Source organism: Styela clava, chromosome 14 (genome assembly GCF_964204865.1).
Source record: "Styela clava chromosome 14, kaStyClav1.hap1.2, whole genome shotgun sequence".
In the NCBI taxonomy this organism is placed as follows: Eukaryota; Metazoa; Chordata; class Ascidiacea; order Stolidobranchia; family Styelidae; genus Styela; species Styela clava.
Window position 1 is genome coordinate 17468190 of NC_135263.1, and position 12410 is coordinate 17480599.

A 12410-nucleotide genomic window follows, 5' to 3' on the forward strand; every position below is an offset into this window, starting at 1 on the left:
GAATAAAAATACAAACAAAGGTATTGAGAATATGGCATTGAAAAGTCTCACATACGAAAATATAATAGTTTAGTACTGTAGTAGATCCCAGTATAATGACATTTTATAATTAGATAAATTGGCATGATGTATAGCGGTAGCGGCGAATGATCAAGTATTAAGCGTTATCCAAGATTAATCGACTACAAAACTATTTGCAAAAAGTTTAAATACTGGTAACACATACAGACATACCGATAACAGCATGAAGGTAACACTCACTCAGCATGGCAACAAAGTTTTCAAATTTAGATAAATACTTATAGAATCCCTGCAATATGACCAGAAAAAGAAGTGAAGTCAAAATAATAATCCAGGTTACTCCTTTCAGAATAATTACGGTAAATGGGCAAATTTTATTATCTGTTTACTAATGCAGTAATGCTGTAATGTTATTTATTATCTGACAACAAACTAATAGTTTACCGGTAGATATTATAGGATTACATAAATTACACCGTACAGCGTATGCAGTTATGACTGTATCTGTATGATTACATTTAAGTTATTCCTCCGTCAAAATATAAGTCTGTAAGTCAGCTACAGTACTGCCTGACTGCTGTAGCCTGCTAAAAACTTTTTTTCAATTACGTTACCAGTAGCAGTAACCAGGAACCGTATACAAGATACAGAGCTAAATTACCTACCGTACTTCTGCAACTGCCGATACCGTACCTGTGTTTTCTAGTGGACAGACCGCTCTGCAGACTCTGTCAGTTGACAGCTCAAGTTTAGGTCCATTCTGTCACACTTTATAGTACACGCGTATACTATTAGATCACTCAGGGTGGAGATCAAAAAGGTAGTTTAACCTCGAATCGGAGTTTAACTTTGGATCGGTGGTTTAAATCCGGATCAAAAAGGTGGTTTAACTTTCTGTGACGTAAATCTCGACTTAAAATCGGCGATTTTTTAAACCTGGTCTGGAGGTGGTTTAACTGGGTTTTCTACGCGTGCACTGACTGGGTATTTGTTAGATGGGCTAATGTAGCGCTGGTCAGAGAGGTCTGGGAGCGATATATAGGTGCAGTACCGTACCGGTACTGGCGACGTTGATTAGGTGCGGTCGTTGCGGGATGGGTGGTTCATGCACTGCAGGCAGCGGTAACTTCTGCGTACCGTACGGATATCAACAGCATATATTCTGGTTTCAAATAGGTTATCAATATATATATATTTATATGGGACATTCCAAGCAAAAGTTGAATTCCCTCAATTTTTTAAAAAGTTGTAAAGTATTGTATTGTAAAGTGGGTAATTGTTTGATATATTTTTTATCAAAAGACATTTGAATGTTAGTGGAATGCATTCATTTCACAGAAAAATTTAAAATTTCATCCAGGTTTTTGATGATTTACACAAAGTGATCTGAAATATAGAAATTTTGGGTCTCCGGAAGTACTCGCCCTCAAGTACTTCTAGTGGGTGTAGCATAACGATTTTATTAGTATAATATTTGTAACGACGATTTGAGTACGTCATCCAAAAATTACATCACTGAAACGTCACAATCACGTCGTAGAGCTTGCTGAGGTATAACTATAATCGTCCGAAATGGCATCTGTGCCGACTATAATGAACTCACTAAAGTCAGCGTTTACTCTCTTATCAGTATCGTTTCTACGAGAAATAGCTTGCTCGATTTCGGATGATTGTCTGCACGACCAGCCATACCTATACTTTGGTGAGCCGTATTACGCCACTGCGACTTCACAGTAATGTAATTTTTGGATGAAATAGTCCGGTGGGGGTTAGGAATGACATATGCAAAAATTGTTGAGCCAGGCCAACTAGAAATAGGTACTTGCGGTGACCCGAAATTTAATATATTCAACATGTTTTGTGATGAATCCTGAACTGAAGTGTTTTGATTGCCTGGTACAGTTATTTCATTTCAATGGGATGCACTCACCACTGAATTTAAGTTTATAAAGCTCGGATGTCTGCAATGCTGTAGGTCACAGTGGTCGGCAACCACCGGGCCGCGGCCCATCGCCGGTCTGCAGAAAGGTGACACAAAAAACGTACGATGCCCTAATACAGTAATAGCATTGTTTCCTTTATGTGAGGTCAGGTTTTCAAAATTGACAACTACAAAAACGAAATATCGAAGTAGGCCTAGCGTAAGAAACACATTACATGAATAGTATCACCTTTGTTATTGAATGTATTGTAAAACTACATTTTCTAATGTATATAATTTGTATAGAGGTGGTCCGCTAAAATTTTGGTCAAGCTTTACCAGTCCGTCACTGAAAAACGGTTGCCGACCACTGCTGTAGGACATGTCATCTCCTATCTAACGATTTATTACCAAAATTCTAAGAGATGATAGAGAGTGCTGTCACTCAGTCACGTCCTATAAAGTCACATTCACATACATTGTGCCCCATTATTGGCATGGATATACAGTGTTACATTAAGTTACTGCTAAGCGGTATGAATACGCTGCCACTGCATCTCTGATTTCTCTGCGTGGGTTCGCAGGTTCAATCCCATGCAGGGATGATTATGTGAGAGAGGATTGCTGGACTCCTCGTCGCCGTTGGGTGGTTCACGTAACCGCTGGTCGGTTACAGCTTCCTCCACCATCAAGTCCATCCTTCCGAAAACAATCCCATACCCGACTTGGACCATCGCAGCAATTTACATTATAACACAGTGAAACGTTAATATATGGTGGATTTGCTGTCCTGTAGAGTCACGCTATATTTTAATATATATTTTATATCCTCTAAGTAAGTCTTTTTTGTAAGTTTTGTGCAATTTTGTTTCAACCCCATAAAAAAACAACTGATTGGAGATTAACACAAGACATGCAGCTGGAAAAGTAAAAATATATTGCATCTAACAACATGCATGCAAAATCACTTGGAATAGCCCATATAGTTATATCTTATACTCATATATTAAATACATTACAGTGTTATATAATGGCAAGATCAGCAAATTTTGTATTAGCGGAAAAAAATGTTCTCGTACAGCTCATAAGTGAACATCCTGAGGTGGAGTGCAAAAAAACGGACAAGGTGTCAGTTGAACAAAAGAATTTGGCTTGGAAGCAAATCGAAGCCAAATTCAATGCAACTGGCACCTTGTGTCGCAGAACTGAGAAAAACTTGAAAGTTGCGTGGAAAAATATAAAAAATAAGGCCAAGCAGGACAATGCTCAGAGGAAACGTCATTTAAGGGGGACTGGAGGTGGTCCTGATCTGCCTTGCGATGAGTTAAGTGAGAAAGTGGAGGGTATGTTATCTGCATTTTTCACATATTTGTAGATCTGTTTCAAATATGATGTGTTGATTGATACAACATATATATCTTGTGACTATGAATGCATATCATCAAATGTACCTACTAATTTTCCTCAATTGTGTTTAACTATTTTCTCTATTCAGACTTGATTTGCTTTAATTATCAAATTGTTTTTCAGCTCTAATTCCAAGGCAGATCAATTGTCTCACGAACAACTTTGACGATGACTATCAAAGTCAAAGCTCATACTCACCACCTGAAGAAGAGACATGTATGTTATTAACAGTTTATATTTACTGCCAGTAATTGGTGGCATTAAAGTAATATGGCACCACAATATATAACCGATTTTAGTTTCTTATGCCCCCTGAAATACTAGTTCTGCTTCTCTCTGTATTCATGAAATGCATTTTGTGTACGTATGGTTGCAAAATTTACTGCTGCTTGGATATTCGTAGTTTCCACATAAATTTAATAATGTCTGTTTATAATTTCATTAACCAGCCTTTTTCGATATCAATGAGCAGATATTTACCGGTAATCATTTTGTAATATATATGCAACAAGGATATCTGCAGTGCCTAAAACGAATTCTTCATTTGTTGTGTCACTATCTACAACTTAACTGGTGAAATAGTGATATTGTATAATTGAGATTCCCAATTTCTTTTCGCTTTCCAGACACACTTGTCCCAGTAGCGGAGGAGTTGTCATCTTCCTCAGCTGGTAAGTTCAATCATCAAAAAAATATTACTAAGATCCGCAATATAGGACTAAATTTGATAAGGCTCAATGAACTAGTGCAGGGATGGCCTGACTTTTTTAATGAATAGGTATATATACAGGGTGTCTCAGGAGTAAGTGTACACTTTTAATTTTTATTTGCTTTTCAGGTATTCATCATAGATCGTTCATTTCTTCAGAAAATATAGTATGGATAGCTAGTAAAATTTAGGTATTGTTTGTATTTTCTTCAAACCACAGAATGAAATGGAGATTAACCCAAAGAAAAAGGTGCAATTTATGCAATTCATCGTAAGTTTATGGAAATTGGATATGTAGTTGATGCATAAGGATGAGGAAGACCAAGGATGGGATGCTCCTAGGAAAACACTCAGTGCTTTATGGATGCTTCTTGCCTAACAGCAATTTGTACCTCATTTTTGGGTTAATCTCCTTGTCATTATGTGGGTTGATGAAAATGCAAACAATACCTTTCACTAGTAGTTATCCATACTATGTTTCCTGAAGAAATGAATGATCTATGATAAGCTGGAAAGCAAATTAAAATTGAAAGTGTATACTTTTTTTTGAGACGCCCTGTATATGTATTTGTTAAGGAGAAGGACTGTGGGTCATATAATCAATATCTGCTTGAGTGAGAAACTTGCTTTTTTGTAATTTAAGGCTTTATTCATGGCAGAGGCGACTTTCGATACTCAATTTTGACGGTTGACTAATGATTTGAGGTCTAGTACCGAGAATTGTATTTCATTTTACTTTTGTTGTTTTTCAGGTCAAAAATCAACAGTTTTGCAAAAGACATCTGAAGTTGCAAGTACAGGTATTCTAGTGATAATTGCCATTCAGATGCAACATATATCCCACTTGGGCAAGACTCTCTGTTTGTTCAGAACATATGGATAGTTTATTCACATGATTATGATGTTCCCGTCCCTGCGATGTATGTTTTAAAAATACTTTCATGATATAGTAGCTCAGCAGTAGCAACTTGACAACTTACTCAGATAAACAGAACAGCAGTATTATTGAAAGTTTAAGCCGTATTCAATTCAAGAACTGTTTTTATTGCAAATATTGACAGAAGTAGCTTAAACGCAGGCAGGCAGGCATTCAATTTGAGAGCAATATTAGTTTAGTTATCATGTCATGATAGAAAATATCAGTAGCGGCATCATAACATTATTTCTAGATAGACAGTGTGGCAACACAATGGAAGACTTGAAAAGAAGGGTTTTAACAGAGAAATTGGAGGCAATGGTTGAGGAGAGGATAATGAGAAGGGAGGAGCATGTCATAAAAATGGAGTATTACCGAAAAAAAATAGCAATGTTGGAATGAAGCAGTTTTTTTCATTGTTTTATTTGTTCTTGTTGCAAAATGGTGAATTAAAACATTTCTTTGATAATAGATTATTGTTAAAAAATATTTGGTGGGTATGTCAGTGCTGATATTATATTTTCTAATAGTTTCTTGTAAAGTCTTTCTAAGTTTTAGGAGTTGTATCCCACAATGAAATGTGTGTCTTGTCGCTATTATCCAAAACGGAGTGTGACCTTGTTGGAACATATTAGCAATAATAAAATCAATGTTAACAGTTTACTAAGCAGGAATTGAAAATTGGTAAATAACTAGGAGAGTGGTCAAAAATATTGGTCAATAACGTTTGCGCGAGCTTGATGACCTGCTTGAGATGACTGTACTTGGTGACTTTGGTGTGTGTCATCACGTGTGTCTACAAAAGCATCTTGTTCCAGGGATTGGTTTGTTTTGACAGCAAAATTATGCAGACAAGCAACTGCCACAATTATGGTTAGCGTGTTGTCCAGCCTCGTCCTCATTTTGTATTGAAGTACTCTAAAACGTTGTTTTAAAATACCAAAGCACTGCTCAATTCTAGCTCTGGTGTGGATGTGGGCCTTGTTGTATCTATTTTGTTTGCCACTTGCAGGGTTCAAAAGAGGGGTTAACAAATACGGTTTGCAAGGGTAACCATTATCGCCTAATAAATAACCATTAATCCCGTTTTCCTCTAGTTTATCATGTATGATGCTATTTGCAAAGATCCTGGAGTCGTGTGTGGATCCAGGCCATCTTACGACGATGTTGGTAATGACTCTGTTGGAATCGCATATAGCCTGAACATTTATAGAGAAGTATCCTTTTCGATTTCGAAATATCTCCGCGTCTTCGCCCCCTGGTGACTGAATTGCCACATGCGTGCAGTCAATAGCTCCAATAACCGACGGAAACCCAGCCACATCAAAAAAATCTTGTTTTACTTTAGACAAATCTTGACTGAAAAAATCAATAAATGTAGGCTTCCGTTTAGCGAAGCAAGTCGCAACTCTGTGAATGGATCTGCGTGCGGTATGTCGACTCATTCCCATCAAATCACCATCTGTCATTTGAAAATGGCCACAGGCGAAAAACCGTAAAGTAGTTAGGAGTTGAAGCATAGGTGGGAGGGCATGCTTGCGAACAGTTATTTCGACATCGTTCTTTATTATATCGAATAAAATCAGTACACTATCCTTCGAAAATCTGTACCTTTGTATGAACTCCTTCTCATTAAACAGCCCAAACGGATCTTGCAAGTCACGCAAATACGTTCTCAAAATCATCCCCTGTCTCCCCAGGCCCAATTCCTCTTCATCTACTATTTCCACAATGTCTATAACATCCATTTTAAATTATTTCTAATCACAAAAATTACACGGCTTACAGATTTCACTTCTTCAATCACAGAAACAGCACAACACGCTCTGCAGCTAAATATGGAGTAACTGTTTACAAACGTATCACTATGGAAATACAGGGTCAAAGGGCAATACGCCACGACGTTTTGGTAAAATGCCTCGTGGCATGGAAATTAAACCAGGATTAGTTAAGTAAACAGTAAACTAGGTTTTTGATCTCAGATTAAGTTTTAAAGTTAAACTGAGTTCAACAAATCCGGTATCAGTCTTAATCCAGATTTAACTTAAATGAGGTTTTTGATCTCCACCCTCAGACGCGAACGCACTGTTTTGAACTTGTTCACCTCGGCGTTTGTGAGAAGTGTCTCTAAATAGAATTAAAATACCAGGGTCGCAACGATTTTTTTGTTTACATCCGTGAAATTGGCTAAATGCAATATATCAAATGTGACATCACAACTAAAATTTTGTAAGCCGCTCAGAGACGCAGTGGTTCTCAACCTTTTATGGCTCGTGGCCCCCTTCCGGAGGCTTTTTACACTCGTGCCCCCCTGTTCATCATTCCAAAAATCAGACGTGTTGGATTGTACTATGTATTTGCGACCTTTTATAGAATGCAAAAACACAACACAGGCAAGAAAGTCAAAGCTTTTTATTAAACAATCAATGGGAATCTTTCCAGCGTGGTATCAGTGGATTCATCGAGTTGAAGGCTGGCTTGAAGCTTACTTTGCTTGATTTCGGAGCAAACTTGTTGGCATACAACGGCTGCCATGTCATCAATACGTCGACGGATTGTACTATTGGAAAGAGGAACTTGCTGCATATTTCTTTTTTCTTTGGGACCTATCAGCAGTTCCACCATTTTCTCCGCACATGGCTTGATAAGATCCTCGGCAATAGTGTGCGGCTTTTTGCACTTTGCGACACGATATGCCACTTCATAGCTGCATTCAAGAGCAGGATTTTCCTCCGGCAGAAACCCGAAATTTGTCAATGTTGCTTCCTTGTCGAATCTGACTCGCTTGGCAGCCAATGCACCAATATCAACGTCTTTTACATGGGGATGATTTTTGTCACGGTGGTTTTGGAGTTTGGATGGACGTAATGATTCATTGCTCATTACATACGAGCAATACATGCATTGAGCACATTCTCTGTCATCTCGATTTACTTTGGTAAAGCCAAAGCCAACGTAGCTGTCGTTCCATTTTCGTATTTTGGGCATTAGGAATTTACATATAGGCTTCTGCGTTTATAATACGATACCGACGGTTAACTCGCAGCCTATTGAAACTGCCCGTCCGCAGGTTATACGGCCTGCCAGCGAACTATTCCGATTAGTAAATTCCATTATGATCAAACAATCCGCGCACGAGAAAGTGAATACACCTTGTGACCGGAAATAACCTATTCTGGTAATGAAACTGAAGTGAGCGGGGAATATTTATTTACATGGAATGTATGCAAACGAAGTCGCTTTATAACCAATTATTAGCCTTGTGTCGTGGCCCCCTCAGGGGGGCACCGGCCCCGATTGAGAACCACTGGTATAGAGGGTCAGAGGTTTCACTCAAAGTGACTTTTTATAGTCACTTTGGTTTCACTCAGACACATTCTCCGACGTAGTTATATGCCTTAGCTTGTTGGAAACAAAAAGGGCCTAGATCAATGGTTCCTAAATTTGTTGAGTCGCGCCCCTCTTTGAAAATCTTGCAAACTTAGCGCCCGCTATTTTGCTTTGAAAAAGGGCCAAATTATATTTCTGATGGGCGGGGTCCTTTTTGTTTATATGCCATGTTGCAGCAGTGAAAGAGAAGATTTGTTCGTCTCTTTACTTTGTAAAATTCAGTCTATCATCGAAAACTCTTCTATATCCAATATTGTAATCATTGGAGATTTCCATGCTAGCAATTCAAAGATTTTTGGTCGTTTATTGGAAGATTTTTGCTTAGAAAATGGACACATTTTATCTGATATGGGACTTATGCAGCCTGGTTACTACATACATAAGTGATGCCCTTGCAACAGCCAATTGGTTAGTTAGATTATTGCATTACAAGTGTGAAAATGCACAATCATATTGAATCTATAGATGTTATCCAATGTTTCACACATTCCTCTCGTTTATGATTCGAAAAGTGTCTCGAGTTTTTAAAACCTAAGTTCTATAAAACTCCTTTGGGGCTATGCAATGTCGTAATAGCAATTGTTGTTCTCACCGTGAAAGCACGGATAAATTTAACCATGATATATGTTTTGATAAAGATTTTGTGTTATCTTTTTTGAATTCTGATTTTGACAACTGTTTTAGTGATTATTTGCTCACTGCCAATGCAGATGAAAGTATTATTTATTTTTTCTAAAATCATGTTGCTCCCCTGGTCCTGATAAGATAAGCAAGCAGCAATTGGTATATTCTCATTCAAATTTGTCAGTGCTTTTATGTTTGCACATTAACATCCGTATGAATCATGGTTATATACCTGCATCTTCTCTTTTCAAGCTCTATTCAGCCTATAATTAAGAACAAAAATGGTGACATTTGTGGTGAAAGTAACTATACAGGCTTATTGCACCGCTGTTTTATTCAAGATTTTCGACCTTCAATACCTGATATCAACCGGGTCGGGGCCTTTATTAGATCCTTCAATTGTTGGGTACATTGGGATATTAAATGTGTCCCTTTCAATTACTTTCAACATTTTGCTTTGCATATTTATGATGAACAAATTTAATTCATATTAGCTGTTATTTTGCCGATATTGCGTGATTTATCTGTGAATTTGATTCATATTAGCTGTTAGTTTTGCTGATATTGCGGTGTTTTAATGTGATATTTACTATATAAACTGTGCTCTATTCGTATTTCCCGAGGAAGAACTATTCAATGCCACAGAAAAAATAGAGAAGCATGAACGACGATCCAGACTGGACAACCTAGAATTTTACGGTATTGCTCCTAAAGTTAATGAGGACACTGACCATTATGAAAATAGGCAAAATGATTAAATGTTGACATAAAACCTTCCGACATTTCTATTACCCATCGCTGTCCAACGCGCAACAACAAAATTCACAAGCCCATAGTAGCAAAATTTACTAACAGAAAAATTTGTGCCAAGATCCTTAAGAATTGCCACCTCGTTAAAACTACCGCCAACACAACATCTACAAGAAACATCTCAAAAGTATTTATTGTGAAGAACCTGACCGACAGAAATAAGAACCTGTTCTACAAAGCGAAAGTCCTTAAAAAGCAGTGTGGCTACGCTTTCCTGTGGACTCCAAATGGAAAATTGTTGATTAAAAAGAGTAAAGACACCAACACTTTTCCCATTGATGATGAAGAAGATTTAAATAAAATAAGATGAATCGAACCTTTATAACTTTTTTTAAAAATGACATCCTTTATTCTCCATAAACCACTCAGTTACTTGTTTGTTTAATACCCGTATGATTTGAAACCCACTTGGCACTTGCAGTGTGACTTATGCCATAAGTTGTCCCATATGCCATGTATTTTACCTCCCTACATCAGACTCTGTGATGGTGCATGAGATCTCCTGTGCAAAAATTCTAATTATCCAACTTGATTGGTCCAAGAGCTAACTTCTAACCCCAACTTGCAATGGGATTTAGCGAGATTTCATCCACGTTTTGCTTCAATCCCATGTTGGCATATTGAAATATCGGATATCTACAAAGTATCATCTATAGTTTTCTACCCTCAGATCTCAGTGTTCTACATCTCAATATAAGATCCCTGGGTAAATATGTGGATAACCTTGTTGAATTTATTACTAAATTGTAATCCCTTCCTAAAATTATTGCGTTGAGCGAAACCAGGATAAGGAGGGATGCCACCGTTAATTACGTTGACATCCCTGGCTACACCTTTATCCATGCGCCATCCCTAACTCAAGCGGGTGGTGTGGGTTTCTATATTAAAAATGGCATTAATTATCAAATAACGCAATATTTTGACTTAGTATTTAAAAACTGTGAGGACATGTGAATCGAGCTGAAATGCTCTGTAAAAAACCCAAAGCCTTGTTATCGGTGTTATCTATAAGCATCCCGAGCGTAACATCCTATCCTTCACCGAAGCGATGTCTTCTCTATTCGAAAAGCTGGCATTGTCTAAAAAGCAATTCATAATTCTGGGTGACCCTAATATAAACCTCCTCAACACCCTCGATATCCCCACTTCCAAATACTGAGATAGGCTCACGTCCAATTTTGTACTCCCAATCATCATTAAACGCACAAGAGTTACTTCATCCTCCCACACGTTAATAGGATAGGATTTACATATTTATCCCGGGGGAGAGGAAAGCCGATATAACGGCATATCCATATGGCGAACCACGGCCTCTCGTCCGGTTACCATTCCAAGTCGGGTATGGGATTAGTTTTACTGTATTGTTTGTTTTCGGAAGCATGGACTTGGTGGTGGAGGAAGCCGTAACCGTCCAGCGGTTACGTGAACCACCCAACGACGGCGAGGAGTCCAGCAATCCTCTTGCACATAACCATCCCTGCATGGGATTCGAACCTGCGAACCCACGAAGAGTAATTAGAGGTGCGGTGGCGAGCGTATTCCTAACGCTTAGCCCGTTGAGCCACATCGCCGCGACACATTTACACCAACACCATAAAATTTTGCTCATCATCATTTATTATACTTTGTGATCTCACTGATCATTTTCCTATTATGTGTACCCTATCTTCAAGTCCAAACAAAAACACGCATGAAGCGTTATATGGCAAATTTTTCTGCTGACACATTCAGATTGGAAGTCAAGGTGATGTGTAACAATTATACCAGTGCTACTTTTTCAAAAGAAGATTTTAATAGCTCATTTGATCTCTTTCTTAGCCATTTTAAGTGGATAATGGACAAACACGCACCATTACGCTCACTTACACGTAGAGAAAATAAATTATATTCTAAGCCATGGATTACCAGGGGAATTCAGAAGTCCATCAAACACAAAAATAATATGTTCAAAAAAATGTTTCTGAGTGGCAATGGCAACGCATCACAGCGTCACCACTTCAATAAATACAAAAATATCTTGACACACTTGCTGAGGAAATCGAAACAACAGTACTGCCATAATATTTTAGTCAACAACAAAGGCGATATCAAGCGCACATGGCAAACCATCAATGAGATTATCAAAATTAAGACAAGAGAGGACACAGCCATCTCAGAATTAAAACTGGAAAATAGTAGTACTGTGAGTATATGATGCCTTCACAATCCCGGCATTTGTTTGGTATGACTGGCCGGTCTGTTACAAAGCGTATGGTCTGGTCCATGCGCTGCTGCTTCACATGTTCCCAAATTCCCCCAAAATTACCTTTATCGCGGTTCATTTTATCTCCGTGCTTGGACTGAAGATTTCGCTCAAACAAACTTGGTTCCATGACATTCAAAAGGGTTTTCTTGCAGACCACGCACTCCAGTAAACGTTCTCCATTATAGGCCGCGAGCCGAGGCCCTGAAAAACGCCTAGAAAGTGAGTTTCGTAGCGCACATCAGGTAACTACCTGAAAATGATTTCAAAATGTTCCTTAAAAATTTAGTAACAAATATTGCCTTGTTCCCACTTCCAAAAGTTGCACGTTTTACGGAAAAGACGCTTTTACTACAAGAAATATGTGCTA

At 38.1% G+C, this 12410-nt stretch overlaps 1 protein-coding gene across 1 annotated transcript; it reads right to left on the reverse strand.

The window, feature by feature from the left end:
• Window positions 1-7389: 7389 nt before the first annotated feature.
• On the reverse strand, window positions 7390-7962 carry LOC144431927 (protein FAM200C-like). Its single transcript, XM_078119704.1, has one exon. The coding sequence runs from the start codon at window positions 7960-7962 to the stop codon at window positions 7390-7392; it is 573 nt and encodes a 190-aa protein (XP_077975830.1).
• Window positions 7963-12410: the final 4448 nt, after the last annotated feature.

Coding starts and splice junctions, on each gene's coding strand:
- LOC144431927 (XM_078119704.1), bottom strand. CDS start 7,962: ATGCCCAAAATACGAAAATGGAACGACAGCTACGTTGGCTTTGGCTTT.